The sequence below is a fragment of the Ascidiella aspersa genome, chromosome 8 (assembly GCF_963924565.1).
Source record: "Ascidiella aspersa chromosome 8, kaAscAspe10.2, whole genome shotgun sequence".
NCBI classification, from domain to species: Eukaryota; Metazoa; Chordata; class Ascidiacea; order Phlebobranchia; family Ascidiidae; genus Ascidiella; species Ascidiella aspersa.
This window is the reverse complement of record NC_139454.1, coordinates 9489737-9507626: the sequence shown is the minus strand read 5'-3', so window position 1 is coordinate 9507626 and position 17890 is coordinate 9489737. Positions and strand designations below refer to the sequence as shown.

The 17890-nt window shown below is 36.6% G+C and overlaps 1 protein-coding gene across 1 annotated transcript; it reads left to right on the top strand.

The window, feature by feature from the left end:
- The first annotated feature begins 4292 nt into the window (after positions 1-4292).
- Positions 4293-17658, top strand: LOC146135990 (bile acid-sensitive ion channel-like). Its single transcript, XM_083396118.1, has 8 exons — positions 4293-4390; positions 5956-6117; positions 6971-7048; positions 11486-11654; positions 12246-12365; positions 15112-15261; positions 15837-15934; positions 17538-17658. Exons 1-8 carry the CDS (start codon positions 4293-4295, stop codon positions 17656-17658), a joined length of 996 nt encoding a protein of 331 aa, XP_083252244.1.
- The last annotated feature ends 232 nt before the right edge of the window (positions 17659-17890 follow it).

Sequence of the window (17890 nt, the reverse complement as noted above, 5' to 3'; positions counted from 1 at the left end):
TACAGTGATTATGCGTTAATGAAAGTTTGCTATGTATCAATACAAAACTTTCGCTTGTTTTAACTATTAAGCTGCTTGGTCAGCACTTTTAACTAACATTTACTTTACAAACGGAAACATGCTTTTTATGAGAGATAACCTTTCTATGAAGTGGATTAATTCAGATGCATTAAACTTCAACCTTAAAATCCACTGAACGCTTCAAGCTTCACCAAGTCTACGTTAAAAATAGTTTGTTCTGTTCCCCGCACATTAGCAATATGCTGTTCTTGGAATACTTTCTTGTCGAATGGTAGCCACATAAATGCCAAGACCTTATTAATTAGGAATCCCGTGTTAATGTGCTTTAGTGGCATTGTCGAATTCCTTCTTCGAATGTCCATCACAAAAGAGGCACTTTTATGCTTTATGCTAGATGCAATAAAATATTGATTGCATTTAACTTCTTAATTGTGATCGTGTGCTTGAACTGTTGAATGAAAGAGTAACCTCTACAAGCAGTATCAATGCTCTTTTGTAGATAGCTCTATTGTCTGGTGTAATCCAATAATGGGAATTAACTCAAAGGGAATTAATTAGACTTTCGCTTTCTCCGAAAGTGTAAACCGACTCATGGTTGTTTGGCGAATAGTTAATCCGATTACCGTTAATAACGTTTAGCGGCAAGAGTAACTCAGTAAAAAACTTGATCAACATTTAGTAATGTCCGATAAAAAATGACAGCGTTAACTATATTTAAATACAGATATTTTATCCTCCTCTGTTTTTTTTTCAAATCACTTTTTCAAAGATTTGTAAACCAAACAATTTTTTTTTAATTCCTCTTTACGATTGAAGCCTGTACAGTCTAGTCGTAAAGAAGAAATGCCACTTTTACCAAATTTGTCAGTTCAAGTCTCATGCGTAGGCTGTTTTTTACAAGCATTTAAGCCTTGCACACATTCTATTGGGCTCCAAATGTTTCCGTTATCTATGACCTCGTATAGGGGTTTACAGGATAAACAATCGCGTGGTTGTGTAATTGCGTCCAACCTCGATTCGCGTGCTGGCCCTTAATAATTAATGCAGGTGACGCGCGGCCGTAATACGTACTATTTTCGGGCAATTAAATATTAACCGCCACCGCGTAGTGGCGCTAGATTGCGCGCCGTTATAACGCCTTTAAGCTGCACAGATTGCGGTCTCTGGGGGAAAGCTAATCACGCTAATGCGAAGCAATGACCGGTGCCAATTTGTCAGCGCGTGGACAACTTTGTCCTTTTTCTAGTAGTGGGTGTCATCAGGCACAGGTGCTGACCCGCGTGTGTTTTTCCTATCGACCGTTACATCTCTGCCCAGCGAAGCTAATGCGATTTATTCCTCGGGCCGCTACAAATGGATGAATGTAGGGTTGGGAGAAGCGCACGGCGGCTAATTGATGCTGGGCCAGCAGTGGTGGCTGGGCAGATGTCGGGTGATGAGTGATGTATGGCGTGACCTGTTATGTCGGAGGGTATTGGCGCCTCCAGCCTATAGGGTGAAACCTAGAAGGCAGAGGCTTCGGGTTGAAAGATGAACGCGCCTTATGCCAGTTTAGGTGTGGTTTTCGCGGGAACTCATTTGAGTCGTATATTATCGATTGAGTGGGCCCAGTTCGTAGTCCAATCGTTGACGCATTGCATGTCAGAATTTTTACTTAAATCCTGCGGCTATACGATAGCTATACGGGCGGATCGCAGTAATTCAATAGTCGCTTTGAGAAACATGTAAGCCCTTAAAATTTAGACTTATGGCAAGTTGTAACTCGTCTACTAATGTAAAATTAGTTTTCATATATTTTCGCGAGCCACTTGAGGGGATGAGTTAGGTATATATTGGAGTCTTGTGAATGCTTTGCAATCTTCAGGTATAAGTATGCTCATTGCATTTCGAACTTCGGTGTGTTGCTGCGTTAGTTTGTTTTTTATTAACAGACAGTGATCTTAGCTCTGGCCATTATTTCATATTGAAATCGGAAAATGTACAAATATTATTAAAAAAAAAAAAAGCCACATTGCTAAATCTGACATAGGCTATATATTGTAATTTTAGTAGTTTACCCTTAAGAAATGTTGTAAGGTAATGGTGATTTAATTTTACAAAACACATTTTACTATGTAAACCGGCAATAAGGATGTCCTATTGTCCTATCTTTATCTTTCAAACTAATATCAATACCTGATATTTTTATGAGGTAAAAAGCGCACACAACAAATGTAATTTAGCCCTATAGAGTTAACCTAAACATAGCTCAAATTGAAAACATATTATTGTTGGAACACGTGTACGTGATATGTCAAACATTGGGCATGTTTTATTCGGATTAATTTATTCTATAGGCTTTAATTAAAAACACTTAGACTGGAATAGGTTATTCGGTTCCGAAATTATGTAATTGTTTTTTCGAATCAACCTTAGTACAAATCGAAACAACAAGATTTATGAGAATGTCAAAAAATGGATTTAAATGGTTCATAAAGTTACCACCAAACGGCGCAAAATGTAAAATCAAGAGTATATAGAGCAAATATTAGGGTAAAAAGTTGACAGCTTTATAACCTCTGTAATGTACCCCTAGGGCAGGGGTTCTCAAACTGGAGTACGCCAGAGATAGTTCGGGAGCACGCAAGCAAGTTTAGTTTACTGACAATTTAATAATTTTTCGTAATGTTATTTAATGAAATCGTTACCAACGTTTAACTGACGAGAACAGTTATTTAATGAAATCGTTACTAGTGTTTTGCTGACGAGCAAGAAAAAAAGTTTGGAAAAATCCACGCGCGCCACTGGGTCGCAAATGTCTTATGTCTAATGTTTACCCTTAAAAAAATTTTTTTTCCTACATGCAGATAAATCGAAAGGATTCACCGCTTAAAGTTTGAGAACTTCTGTCCTATGGTTGTATTTACAGGTTAAAAATTCAGATGACAATATAGTTTCTGATTTTTTTAGCATTTTGAAATTTTTTAGGGTAAATTTTGTATTTCTTTCCTGAATTATTTATTTTCTACACTGGGTCACACAAAATGTGACGGTGTGGTTTTTTCCTAATTCTGTGCGAAACCGCACAATATCCCGTTTCCCTTTAAAATGAACGGTCGCATTCGATACTTAATATAGCATTTCGTATCTTGTTACGCACTTACTATTGTGGAGACAGATGGTGACATTTAACAGCAAAATGATGCATCAGGAAACCCTAAACAATTAGCGTTGCTTTGAAACCTAAACATTTTGTGCCGTTTCACAGAATCGTTGTTTTCCAAGATGAAATATATTGGCCACAGGCAGGGTGGAAAATAGTAACAGGCAAACTTAATTGCGGTATAGGTCAGTGGTTGCTCGCCGCCATGTTTTTTTGGGCTCCCAAAGAATTGTCAAGGCTGCCAAGATATCGTTTATGAACGTTTCTCTCTTTTTCTTTTCTTTATTTAGGCCAGCATTTCGTTTATGCGTAACACTAGACATAGAATCCGAAGAGTAAGTTAACAAAAGACGGATATTGATAAAAATTGTGCGTGTTATTTTGTTATTACGGTTGTTATTATTATTGTGTAAATTATTGCTGTTTTGGTATACTACAATTCTGTTATTGTTGCTGAACTTACATTATTTACCGTTTTTGTATTGAAATAATTTTGAAGCTTTCTGGTAATTTTATTTTCTGACAATGGCTCTTCCATTGAATACATTTGCCCACCCCCTGCTATAGGTGATGTTAACTAGAATATTTTACAGAAAAGCCCATGGCCGCAGAAAGTATGGTTAAAAAAAGTATTTTGCATTTTGGGGTGATATTGTAAATTAGCACCGCCTAATGACTTTATTAAAAAAATAAAAATACGGTAAAATAGTCAATAAAAGGTTTAGAAGGCATCAACTAAGTTAATAAACCAGGGTGCTATTTAACTAAAACTCTGTCTGTACAATTCTGTAGGAAATAAATCTTAAGGGTAAATTAATTGCCAACAGATAACATGCAATCAGTTCAAAAGGTTTTTTTTTAAACAATTAAACTCTACCTGAAAACAATAACGCAGTGTGCAGCAAAATACCTAAATAAAGTTGTGTGAATTCCAAAAAAAGGGTTTGTTTAAATTTTTAGGTTTAGTCGTTATCAAATATGGACCATCAGCAATGTAGGGAAGGTCTCATGTTTTATTTTTTCGTTAATCCATTTTTCAGAAAACTCAAGAAGTCTGTTTTTTGCTTCAGAAGTCTTTTATTTAAAACATCTATACCTGCCGTTGTCGGAACGCCAACGGGCGAGTATAATGGCAACGACAAAGCAAGTCGTGCTGGACTTTGCAAATGACACGACCTGTCACGGACTCTCGCAAATCTTCGCGCCCGACAGAAGACGATTACACAGGTGAGCATCCAATCATATCGGATCGAAATCGATATCCGTTTTTAAATGGTAGTATTGGTAGCGGTCCAGTTGTAAAGAAAGAAAATTATTTAGAAAAAACAGGAAATTTGGCTAGCGGGAAAACCCTGGGATTATTATTGTCAAAGTAGGTTTTGTCTCATCTTTGAAACACGTTTAATTTTGTCACTTTTCGACAAAAATATTGGGTAGTGGTATCGGAATAAAACGCAACGAATAACTTGGTTTGTTTCAATTTGCAAGTACGTTTTCACCGTTAAATACGAAACTAGAGATGTACCCCAAGACTCTTTACTAACGCGTCGTGCGCTATAACTGCCTTTCAAGTACAAAAGCATATGTCGCTGTTCTCTAACTCATTCGGTGGTTAGTAATGCCCGAAGAGTGAAACTTAAGCGACACCGGTATCTATACCAGGGGTAGCCAATCAGTAAGAGGCCAAGAGCCGCATTTGCTACTTGGTTAACCGCAAAGAGCCATACCTTTCACATGGACAGAGATGAATATCACCCATCAGTTTTTTTCTTACCACCTTTCCTAGCTAGATTTATTATAAATGTTACACACTAACAACAGTGTTGTAATGACTTAAGTCAATGACTTGACTTAAGTGCACTTAAATCACTGTTTTTAAATGACTTGACTTGACTCAAGTCTTTTGGGCAAAATGACTTGACTTGATTTAAGTCATTTGGACAAATGACTTGGGTTAAAATAAATTGTTTTAATTAAGCAATTATTTATAAAATTGCGTTATTTATCCCGATCGTTGCACATGAAACAATTTGCTTGTAATATGTTGCTTTTATGTTGGTTTTTACTTGAGTTGCTCATAATTATAATAATCGGAGGAGTTTGCCGGTTTTCATAATTTAAAGTTTTATTTTTTTGACAATGGTTGGACTTGAAGTTGACTTGCTCTAATTATGACTTGACTGGGACTTGACTTGGGCAACCGATGACTTGGACTGGGACTTGACTTGTTATTTATTCAAAAAGACTTGACTTGGACTTAAGTTATTTTACGAATGACTTGACTGGGACTTAAGTAATTTCAAAATGACTTGTTTACATCACTGACTAACAATATTATATGGGCTAAAAACTTAGCGACTTTTTCAGCACTGCAGGACTTTAATAAATGCCATCAGGCTGTCTAAGTTTTTAAACGATAAAAATGTTTAAAAAAATGAGCTAGATAAATAGATAGATAGATTTTATTTTTTTGGAACCGAAACAACTAGAACGCAATACAAATTTACCAAAAAAATTACAGTTGTTTGTTCCAGGATGCAGCGAAAGACCGTAAGGTACATCGAGTCAACTGCTAACTAAGTGTCTTACCGCTAAAGGAAGTTGTAGCCCAATACCCTGGATAAATTACCTTCAAATGTCCCAATTTCATCAATTTTCCTCTGTGTCCATAGAAATGACGTTTCGTATCGGATCGCACGTCTTTGCTTTTTGCCAAAATCGCGGTTAGCGGTATCTGAGCGTTATACCTCAACTTTACTTACAAGAATGTTGCGTGATGCATTTTACATCAGGGCCGTTTGGGCTGTGTGGATTCTCTCGCTGACCGCCGGCGCAGTTTGGCAGGTGACTGGCAAGATTGCGGAGTACGTGTCGTTCCGCACTAGCACGGAAATCCACGAGGAGTACCAGACCGACATGCACTTTCCCGCCGTCACCATATGCAACTTTAACAGGTAGATTGCAATGTGTAGACTTCTTGCATTCAGTTTCGCCTTGAGTGTTTTAAAACAGTTTAAAGACCTTAACCTGGTGTTTCTCCAACCTATGGTTCGTGATCTAAAATTGGTCTTCGTTTGATTTGGTTGGGTCGCCGTCTGCAGTATAACATGGTTAAATTTATTGATATTATAGCAAGATTGTCCCACAACATTGCGTTCATTGGAAGATTTACCCAATGCAAAAAAACATTGCGGATCCAATGTGAAGACATGAGTGATATTAATTATTGTCGGAGCTAAGTATGCCATTTGGATTGTGCTTTGTTCACTTACTAAAAGTCCATTTAAGGGAATTAGATCGCAAAAGCTTCGCTATTTTATTATATACTTATAGGCCTTGGCATTTGGGTAAAACAGTTGAGAAACACTGTTTTACCAAATGGTTTTAAACTGTGCGCCTCGATAGATTGTAAAATAATTCAAAACTTTCGGATGTTTGAAAAAAACCTTTTTAATGTTCCGATCGAATGGCTTGGAGACAAGCATGCGAGACTATTCGCCCACTATCCATTACAAAACAGATGATATCATAGTTTCCTGTTGCCTTAGTTAAGGCTGACTGTCAAGTTATTATCGGAAGTGTGTCGTGAATATATTGTGGTTTTGTAATGTGCCGCTAGCCATCTAGTTTTAATAACCACTGGCCCTGTATTGAATTTGACCATTTAAACCACAACTTTAGCACATAATTTACGTGCGAGTAGCATTGTTGATATAAATAACATAGGATGGATGTAATTTCATGCAGAAAATTAATCAGCGTTGCCTGGGTTGTATTGAGTTACAGTTTTTTATGGTTTGTTTGCAGTTTGTTTGACATCAAGTCGGAGCTTGAGCTTGCAACGGTTGAAGCGCTAATCAGGGCCCCTTCTCCTTATCGCAGAAGGTAAGCTTTTTTATTTACCTTTGCATAGGGTTACCGTAGGCCTAATTAATTCTAAAATATTCGTAACTGAATTGGTTGATATTTGTAATTCAAATTATGAAGTATGTCGTCAAACAATCCTTCCGAAACAACTTTAAATCATTTAAAACGCAATCCTGAAACTATTTTAATAGGGTTTTATTATTTTCATTAAAGACAGATATGACAGATAAAAAAAACGTTGATCACGTCATGAGTAGGGCGAATATATTTTGATCTAAAAATTGAAGAAGAGGTTGACCATTATTTTCACAAAATTTTGATCTATTTTGAATACAGTGAATTAAACAACGCATTGTTGTAAAGAGTATCGCATTAGTGTCTTGGCGTCGCCAGTCACTTGTTTTTAATGTTTTACTGAAAACAAGTGAAACAAAAATCGGTTATTTTTCCGGTTCATGCAAATCTTTTGAAAATGCTTAGTTAATATGTTTAGCATATCAAAACAACGAACAACTTTGACAAATGCCCAAAAAGTTGCTGACTGTTCTAGAAAATTGTTTAGTAAACAGTTACTCAGCAGTCGCCTTGTTAAAATACAACGTAAAATGAATTGCGAAAAACTAGCACGACATGTGAAGTAATAAAGTGCAAATAGCACTGAAATTAGATATTCGGTTAATTTTAACCAAATTACCTATGTTTGTCAATCATTCGTGTATTGAAAAAGGGTGTTCCTTTTCGTTATGATAAGTGCCTTGTTATGCTCATGTAGGGCTTTCACGCGGGGTTATAAACCTTTTTCAAACCTGTTTATCCGTTTGTGTTTTAGCTTTTAAGCCAGCTTAAAAAAAACACGAACCGCTAGTTCACTTTTCGTACAAAAGGCTGCGAAACGTGCGGGTTACTCAATGTTAAGGGAGGTTCTTCTAGGTGAAGACTACATTGATCCAGAAACCGGATTCAAACCAGATTTACAGCTATCTACAATTCATACTTCGTGCCAGTTGGTGTACAAAAAGGTCGCGTCCAACAGCGAATCGTCAGTCACAATAAACAAGTAAAAAGGACACAATTTGAACCAAAGACAAGTAGCATATTAGACAAATAGTAAATAGGACAATTGCAAACTACCACTGGAAAAGTACACACTAATTACTGTTTGATACGTTTGTCGAAATCATACGTTGGTCGAAAGAAATACACAATTATTTAAGCTAAAACGAAGTTCGAGCTTAACCTAATATGCTTTACCTGCACCGTGTGTGATTAATTCTTCCGGATTGCGTATTACAGTATATTGCTCTAATAAATATATAATACAGTTCAAGTGTTTTTACATGCAATTAAAAACAAAATTCTGATAACAATTTAAGCTGAATCTTAAAGCTCATTGCCGGTTTTATGCTTTTTGTAAACGATTTTGACTTGAAATAGTGTTTTACGATTTTTGACCTAACGCGTAAATTTTGACAAAATTTTGAGTCAAAAAATAATGAGGTATTAGACATAGACTACAGAAGTCAAATCACAAAAACACGTGTTTGAATGTGCCAGTTGCAATAATTTGATCGCGTTAAAAAACAATAAAGTTGCACATTTACCTCGATTGCTTTTAAAGATTAAGACAGGGTATCTCAAATGTTATAGGCTCCCCCCCCCCTCAACATAGTTTAACTGTACTCAGTCTGTAATATTTGTCCCTTTTGGAAACGCAGTTTGCTGTGCATATAATAATGCTTGTAGACATTTTTACAGAGTGATTATAATCTGACACATCTTGCAGGCCGGTCGGTGATAATAATGCGTCATTACTTAGATGCACTTGGGTCACTGTTGTTAAATGACTTGGACTTTAGTCTTTTTGACAACTGAATTGATTGACTTGAGTCTTTTGACAAATGAGTTAAGCTTTTTTGTCATAAAATTCGGTTGTTTATTTTATTTTTTCACATACCGGTACAGTAAATCAATTTACTTCTGTTTGTGCGTTTTTGTTATTTTTTAGTTGAGATATTACTCATAATCGGACGTGTTTATCAATCTTAATATGTTAACGTTTAATTATGACTTGACTAGGACTTAACTTGAGATGAGTTGTATTTGATTATCAAAGACTTGACTCAGGCTTAAGTCATTTTAAAATAATTTATTGTTTACTACACTTGTATTGTCAACCTCAACCTAACATCCCAGATATCCGTAATAGTTCAAATGTAGACTTTTGAGCTATTTACTCACGTTTGTATCAAACGAAGCGCACTGGACTTTCTAATATTGTCTCGAATTTGTTTTTCCATCGTTACAGGAAACCCGATGGATCTCCGCTTTCCCCAAACCAGTACAAGTAACTTTAACATTGCATGCTGACTGACGCACTTAGCTTAAAAGTCACACGATCATTCTACATATCCAGTTATACATTAGGACAGTCTTTCCAAACCTCTTTATGTCAGGGCGCTTCCGTGTATCTTTAAGTTTAAATAGAGCAAAGGCGCGCCAGGTAAGCGCGATTGTTTTAGGGTTGACTTAAAATTGCTTGCAATCTGTTATTAGACTTCAAATGGTTGCATTATTGTTGAAGTAATGAGGACGCAGGGACGCAAGCCGATATAGAAAGTACAAACATAATAAGAAATGTATGTAGAATATATTTTGTTGGCCAGAGGATCACCAGTACATGGCAGTGGTTAGTAAACGCTGCATTATAAACGTTGGTTTAAATGAACCCAATTTTAAACGACTTTATCAATCTTTGGTAACTTTAGCTGATTCTGAACTTTTGCAGGTTGTCGGCTTGTAATTACACCTGTTGATAGGTTGCACTAACAACATGTTAAATTGTGTGTAATGTCACGTTAAATTAAATAGCCGATTCGGCGATCTTATTCGCAGTAAAATCAACATTGGACAATAGTCAGTTTCTCGTAAAGTTTACATTTTAAACGTTTTAAAGAATCCGTTTTTGTTTTCAGTTAAAAGAAAAAATCGTGCTTTTCTTTCTTTGACACCACTTCCATAACTTGTCGTGTTTATGTTTACTTTCATCCATTCGCATGTTTCAAAATTTAATTTTTATATCCTTTGCATTTTCATTTCATGCAATGCCTATCGATCTTTGTTGTACCCTAACAAAAAATTGTTGATTTACGTCCAAGGAATTGTTCGCTATCGTAGTGTAGTAGGACTAAAAACCTATATTCTAGTAGAACTAATAATGTATATCTTTATTTTATTGACGAAATATTAACTAAACTACATATTTCCAAATTTTACTGGAAAAATCAGTCCTGAAATCTCCATACCGGTACACTTATAAATGTTTGGTTTTCCTAAAAATGCGACCAGTCTTGCTTCCGCAGTGTAAAAAAGTGTTATTTGTATATGACCATCAAATCACTAGAACAGGGGTCGGCAACCCACGGCCCGCCAATGTAATTCATCCGGCCCGCAGCCTCTTTGACAAATTAATTGGGCACGAGTCCATTTCACATACGTTTTGAACATTTTAACTATGTAATTGCGAAAATTTTTTATCGTTCTGCGTCCGGTTTATTTACGTTTCATGCGCAGTGGAAGGCTGTCAAAAGTGCGCCGCGAAAGAACGGAAAGCCTATTCAAAAATATTGGACATCTTTTTTTAACATTTTTTATTTTCGGCAATGTGATAAAAACTTGCAAGAAATTTTCAAAAAATACCGGTATACCCCCCAAAAAAATCGCGCTCGCTTCGCTCACCAGATTTACGTAGTTTTATTACACTTTTCAGTATAGTATGGATGACGACGTGTGGACTCACTAACGCCTTTTTTCGCGCTTTGCGTTAAGACTTTACTGTCACTGTAAATGTAATTAAACACGTTTTTAAGTGCCAAAAATATCCGAGGCCCGCCTAATTTACAGTTGTTTTAACATTTCAATAACACAATTCTTACAGTTATCATTTTGTGCGGCCCGCAGAGACCTTTCTGAGTTTGGTTTTGGCCCGCGACTAGGAAAAGGTTGCCGACCCCTACACTAGAATATGCAAGTTTTCGGTTAAATTTCCCCTTTTTGGTTACTTTTTGGCAAAGCTTGGTATTTAAAAGCAGTGTTTCTTAACCCATGGGTAGTAGTTCACTTGGTTAGATTTACTGGGATTTCAGAGCAAGATTGCTTCCGAAATTGCTGAAGCAATAGGCTACAAAGAATTGGCCCGTCATAATTTAATTCGAATTTATTTGTGTTATTTCTCTTATTTGTGGTTTACTCACTTTAAGTTTACAAAAAGTCCAATAAAGATATCCGAGTCGATAAGATCAAACGCTTCACTGTTATGCTTACGCTTATAGTATTTAAGTCGGCGTAAAAGAGTTCACTGACTTAAAACGACCGAGATACGTCCAACACTGACTTAAAGCGACCGAAATACGTCTCTCAAACATTAAAAAACCTTCCTGGGTGACATTTATTTGGCAGGAGTTACGACGCTTGGTGGGAACATGAGGTGACAAAGTACACGGAAAGGTTGAAGGAAATGGGAAGGGATAGGTTCCTTCTGAGCGACGAGATGTACGACAAGGGCTGGCAGCTGAACGACAACACACTCAAACACTGCCTTTTTCAACAGCGACCGTGCAGCATTCAGGTGCTTTTGTAAAAACAGCGCTTTGTAAAGTAAAAATTATGTTCCAGTGTCTTAGACTTATAGATCTATCTATTAGTTCACGTATATCGCTGTTTTAATGTAACTTAACTTGACGTAAGACAAATGTAATTTTGTTGGTTCCGTTCTGTTTTATATGTCAAGCGTTTTAGGATTCAAATGACGTTTCTGTTATAAACTTCTACATTTATATTTAAAAGAAAAATTTAACTTTATACTAAACGTTCAATTATAACAATAATATAGTTGAACCTAAAAATGCGAAGACTATGACCATGACAATAAGCCATGGGAATTAAAAAAAAAAAGTTGCACATTTAAAAATTAAAATGTATTTTTTTTTCGATAAAACAAAAATGGTTCACGTCCTCAGATGAAATAATTATAATGGCTGAAAATTGGTAACGGATTTTTTGTACTCTACGACCAGTCATGAGTATCTGCACCGATTCGATATTTATAGACATGAACTCATGGCATTAGCAATACACGAAATCGTCAGAATGCTTAACACGAACGTGTGTAGATACATACATATTTCAAAGTCCATTTAATACAACGGTTTTGTCGCAGAACTTCACTAGAAGGCTTACGCCGATGGGGCTCTGCTACACTTTCACGTCGGCAGACCGCATTATCCAGAATATTCCTGGCAGTCGGCACGGCCTGGTCTTGTACCTCGACATTAACCAGGTGATTTCCAGTGTTGTAAAATTGTCACTCTGGATATACAAGTTTAATATGTGTTGTTTGCAAATGATTTTGGATATGATAAAAGTGGTCATTTACAAAATATAGTAAGTTAAAAACGCAATGCAGGTCATTGGCGTCGCAAATAAATGTCAAACTTTTCGTTATAGGGTGTAATTTTACTTATAGTATTGATGGAAGGTATTAATTATTTCCCACAATACCTCGGTGAATTTTAATCAAAACGTCTTTCCCAGACAGCAAATACTCCGTTTTAATAACATCTGCTTGTTTGTTGCTCACGATGCGAAATCCACACTTCGTCAAAGTAAGGCAACCCACGCTTACAATATATTTGAGTCATGACAACCCTTTGAAATCGGAATAACTCTGGGCATTATTTTGCATTTATTAGCATGCGAAACCAAGCAAGGGCAAACCGGGAGTTTTTAGCAAACTAAATAGGGGTGAATAGGCCTCTTTTATCCAAGCTTCGTTCAACAAAACCATTTAGGTCATCATTTTGCCAAACTTTAGTATATGTGTTTAGGCTTCAACAAGAAGGTGGCATTTTAGTTTCGTTTAATAGGGAAACTTGAATAGTAATCCTTTACATACCGGCTTCGATTTTTTGCTTTAATATTCTAAACTTGGATATCTTGACCCTCATAAAGTTTTAAAAGGGATTATAGAGCACACATAGCTAGCTTTCCAAAAGTATGTTTGTGCAAACAAATTACAAAAATAAGCAATAGTTTTCAAAATAATAAACAATCCTAATAATTTATTTGCCCAGATTCCTGTATTAACAGACTCAAGATAGGCCTTAATATCGTTCTTTACTTTTATTTAATCGCTTTTTGCCATGATTTTGGAGAAACTATCATAAAATATGTTCAGGGAATTTGTAAATGGCTAAACAGTCACCTAAAATAGCTCTTCTTCTAATTGATAAAAGTAATACATAGTAGATTTTACTTATCACTGTGACACAAAGGCATAATGAAAGCGTTTCACCTTGGTCAGTGTTGTAGACAGCTCATTTTAAAACGAGTCCCAGTCAAGTAATTTGCAAACAAGTTAAAGTTCAAGTCAAGTCATAAGCGAAAATATCAAGTTGCTTGCGTGTCCAGTCATTATAACACTGCCGTTTTTAAGCTGCAGCTGTCAAACTTTTACAATCTTATATAGCGGCGAAAACAACGATGTGCAAAGTGTCGAAATACTATGAACACGCCAAGCTAGAAATAAGATTTTATTCAGTTTAATCTATTCGTTTTTTAAAAATTATTCCGGGCATGAAACAAAACGCTTCCATTGAGTCTTTAGGCCTATACATGAACCTCATAATTATAGGCCGCGTTTTCCCTAGGGCCGATCAACTTATGAACTCCTGGTCTAAGCCAGTCAAATTAAAAACAGTAACTTAAATCAGGTCAAAGTAAGTACAACACTTGTGTCACCAGTTCTCCCTCATTTAAAACACCCTTGGGAAATTTCATTCACATTTATACACATGTTTATTATAGACTGATAGCATTTGCCAAGCACGCGAAGCCAACTCGTGACTATAGGCTCCGAGTATTACCCTCATTGTAATAACGTGATGTGTTTTAAACTTTTCTTCATATTCTGACTTTACAAACTCGAATCCCTATGGCGACATTTTTATTGTTTTTTGATTCGACAGTGTTTCTCAATCCGTGGTCTGTTACCCAAATTTGGGTTGCCCTTTGACTTGGTCAGGTCGCCGACTGTTCTAGTTGATATGATTAGATTTATTAAGTTAAGTTCCGAGCAAAATTTCCCGATGCTTGAGTAAAATTCGAACACTGTACAACGAAATGGCTCATTAAATTGGAAACTTATTTTTGCAAAAATGGTATATTTCATTTTCGTAAATAAAAAGCTTGAGAAACACTGATTTACGAGGTCATTTTTTGCCGTCACCTACGGAATAAGTATAGGTGACATCGCTAAAGTAATGTCGCAGTTTATCTTACGTTATGTTACGTTTTACATCTGGCTTACTTAGGTCAGTTCTTATGACAATTGCGCCTCTTATTTGATTTTCGGCCAGTATTGGCGCCAATATTAGAAGACATTAATAAAGAATTTTGGCCATTCGTAAACAAACCAACGATATCTCGTTTTAATATTCTTATAAAAAATAATTTGCAGGAAAAATTAAACCAACCCTTGTCGTTTAAGAAAATTATTACTCGATATAAGTAGTTCGTATCGGCAGTTGCGAGTCCTAATTAACTCACGTTGTTTAATTAGCCGAACGAAACATCAGAGCGACCGGCTGTACTTTAAACCTCAACTTTTGGTTTAGGCGGGGTACAAAATACAAATTGTCGATGTTCTAAACAAGACATTTAAATTGACTTAAGTCTCTGTCGAGTAATATATAAAAAAAGTCCCAGTCCAAACCATTTGTTGACCAAGTCAAGTCCCAATCAATGTCAGTTAGAGAAAGTTAACCCCAAGTCAAGTCATTGATATAAAGCAAAACGGTACACTACAAAAATTGAAAAACTTTTCGATTATTGGCAATACCCCCATCGAAAAAAATGCGAAAACCCTACATAAAGCAAGCAAAATGTTCTACGTAAAAAAATGAAAACCCAATTTTCTAAAAATTTAACTTTAGTGCAAGTCAAGTCATTTGTCCAAACGACTTAAGTCAATTCAAGTCATTTAAAAATAGTGTCTTAATTACAAAAAACTGAAAATTGTTACACAGGACAACTACACTTCACACCCCGAATACGGGAACCCAGAAGCAGGGGTGAAGGTGCACGTTCACAACCACGACAACCCACCCCAAGTTGATAGGTTCGGGTCTTCAGTGCCCGCCGGCATGGCAGGACATATGGTGCTCAAGAAAATAGAGGTAAATTCAGCCGTATGCTTATAATACGGCCCGCTATAGTTAAATGACTATATGGTCGCACTGTAACAGCATAGCCTAGAGAAAATTTTCAGAGATGTCGTGACAACGCTATGATATAACGGACATCACATATAGTTACGTCGAAAGGTTACGTCAAAATGTGAGACGTCGCAAAGTTATATCTACACGTTACGTCATAAAAACCTAACCTTATGAAGCTTTAGATTGCACAGGTTTTACTTTTAATAAAAAAGCTATAACGATGTGATCAATTCGCGAAAAGCGCAAAACGCCTTTTTATCGTTTAAATTGACCAAACGTTGATTTTCTATTTTCATAAGGACGTAGGCCTTAGGGTTAAAACCATTTTATCACAATAGGCTAAGACATTTTAACACCTTAAATATTAGGTAGTTTGCACGTCGGACTCGTGTAGTCGTATTTAGTCCGAGTACCGGAGAGTTGGGTTTTGACTCCACCGGCCTGTTCCCCTATACCTGGTAAAACCTAAACAAAGCGTGTATCACGCTGATGAACGGTGTTTGTTTTTGAATGTTGTTTCATTGTGACGTCAGAGAGAGCTCATGTACAAGCCGTGGGGCGTTTGCACGTTGAAGAGCAAGGAGCTTCGTCATCACACGTACAGCACAGCCGCCTGCATGCTGGAATGCAGGTATAATATATTTCCTTTTCAATTTACAAAGCTATCTCCACATTTTACAAGAAAGGCTAACTGATGAAAATCCTAAATGAAAAGTGTTTATGTTCCTGATAAACACAATAAGTACTTTCCCTGATAAGTACGCGGTTTCTATAGCGACTTTAAAATACAAGAAAATGAATGATTTAAGGCTGTACGGTGTATCATGCAATTTCACTGTAATGACAGGCTTTAATATAAAATGGCACCTACAGCTTAAACCACCTGGTCACACAAAATTATCTCTAGTATTAGATTAAACTAACTTGATATTCAGAAGTCGGTGAACTGTGGGCTGCGGCACAAATCTGAAATACTGTGGGCTGCGACCTAAATGTGGACATTTTAACAAGTTTTAGTGGACCGTCAATTAATTATTCATTCATACTTTTAGCCAAGTTTTATTATGCAAATACAATTTTGTTTTGCGCTTAGCGCGAAGTTGAATCTCTTTTAATTATAAATATATTCGACTCAAATGCCCGGTGTTTCTAATTACAACAGCGGTGAATTATGGGGCCGTGAATGGGACTTAAATGTTTGCTAACGTACAACATATGCAGTCTGTTGGGAACACAGAATAATAACTGCAAGGCAACAATGTCTAAAGCAGAGTAGCCTAATCTATAATATTAAGATCTACGACATAATAACGCCAAATAGGCTACACAGTAATATTCCCTAAATAATAGAATTTAAATTGTCTGAATAAGACTCAAACCTGTCGAAATACATCCTAAATTCGATTAAGCCTAATGGCCAATATAACGCATGGAAATGTAGGTAGAGGGTATGGGGTGATCGGGGGCCGTCGGTCTGTCATCAGCCGTTTGGATGTGGACCTTTGGACGCCCTAGTTTGACCGGCGTCGTCACGGCGCCGCTGTTTTGGAAGCAGATTTTTCCCCTGTTTGGGGTTATTGGGGGGTAATGGTAGGTGGTTATAAATTGGATTAGGGTTAAAATTATTAGGGGAGTTAGTGATGTACTTATAAGTGAGGTTTAGGTTTCTCACCATTTAGATCTTATTCCTTAGGACTTCGATTTGGACATTATTACGACTATTAAGTAGTAGCCTAGTTCTATTTTGGTCTTATTCCTAACTGTGTTTTTTGACATCGACGTTGGTCTTATATATGTCTTATGGCTGGAGCCCCAATCTGTAGTCATTCTGTGGGATGTAATGAGAAAATAGGCATTCCAGTTCGAGTTTCCTGAGAAATATTAAAGCGAGAAAAGGCTTATGAGCTATAGAGTTGATGTTCATAGCGGAACTATGATGTTGTTTTTTCACAGTGCTTTTGGATATATTTTAGTGCGATATTTGTATTAGATAATGGAAAAATATATGCAGGCCTATACTATTATATGGATGGTTTACCATATCACGTGGCGAATCAAAAATAACCAGACGAAAAAGCAAATCTAGTCTTGTTTTATTAATGAGCAAGGGTCACGATGTACACGGTCTCTGTAATTGGTCCCGATTGCACAAAAACCACTACTTCAGGCAAGAATTTCCAACCAACCAATTGCCTTGAAGCGCAACGTGAAACCATATTTCGTTGTTTTCGCAGAGTTGATTACATCTCTTCATTGTGCAACTGTCGGCCTTACTGGGCCGAAGTTTATCAAGAAATCGAGGAATGTGACGCTTTTCAGATCTTACGCTGCGCTGGTGATGCTGAAGGCAAGTAGCAATACATTATGGAGCGCTCGCTTAGAATATTCCCAAACTTTATGTTAAATAATAAGGTAAAACACGTTTATATTTTATACCTAAAATGTTTGTTGGATAAAAATCCGGCGGCTTTGCCCTTATTTGTTATTAATTTAAAAAGACTTGACTGTGACTTGAGTAATTTCTAAATGACTTGCTTGCAACACTGCTAAAGTGTCGTTTAGCCTTCTTAGGTCAGATCTTCTGATG

Bases quoted from the DNA above. Each gene is read 5' to 3' on its own strand.
- LOC146135990 (XM_083396118.1), top strand. From the start codon at position 4,293: ATGGCAACGACAAAGCAAGTCGTGCTGGACTTTGCAAATGACACGACC. The intron at 4,391-5,955 runs GTGAGCATCCAA...ATTTTACATCAG, and splicing joins GACAGAAGACGATTACACAG to GGCCGTTTGGGCTGTGTGGA. The intron at 7,049-11,485 runs GTAAGCTTTTTT...TTTATTTGGCAG, and splicing joins CCTTCTCCTTATCGCAGAAG to GAGTTACGACGCTTGGTGGG.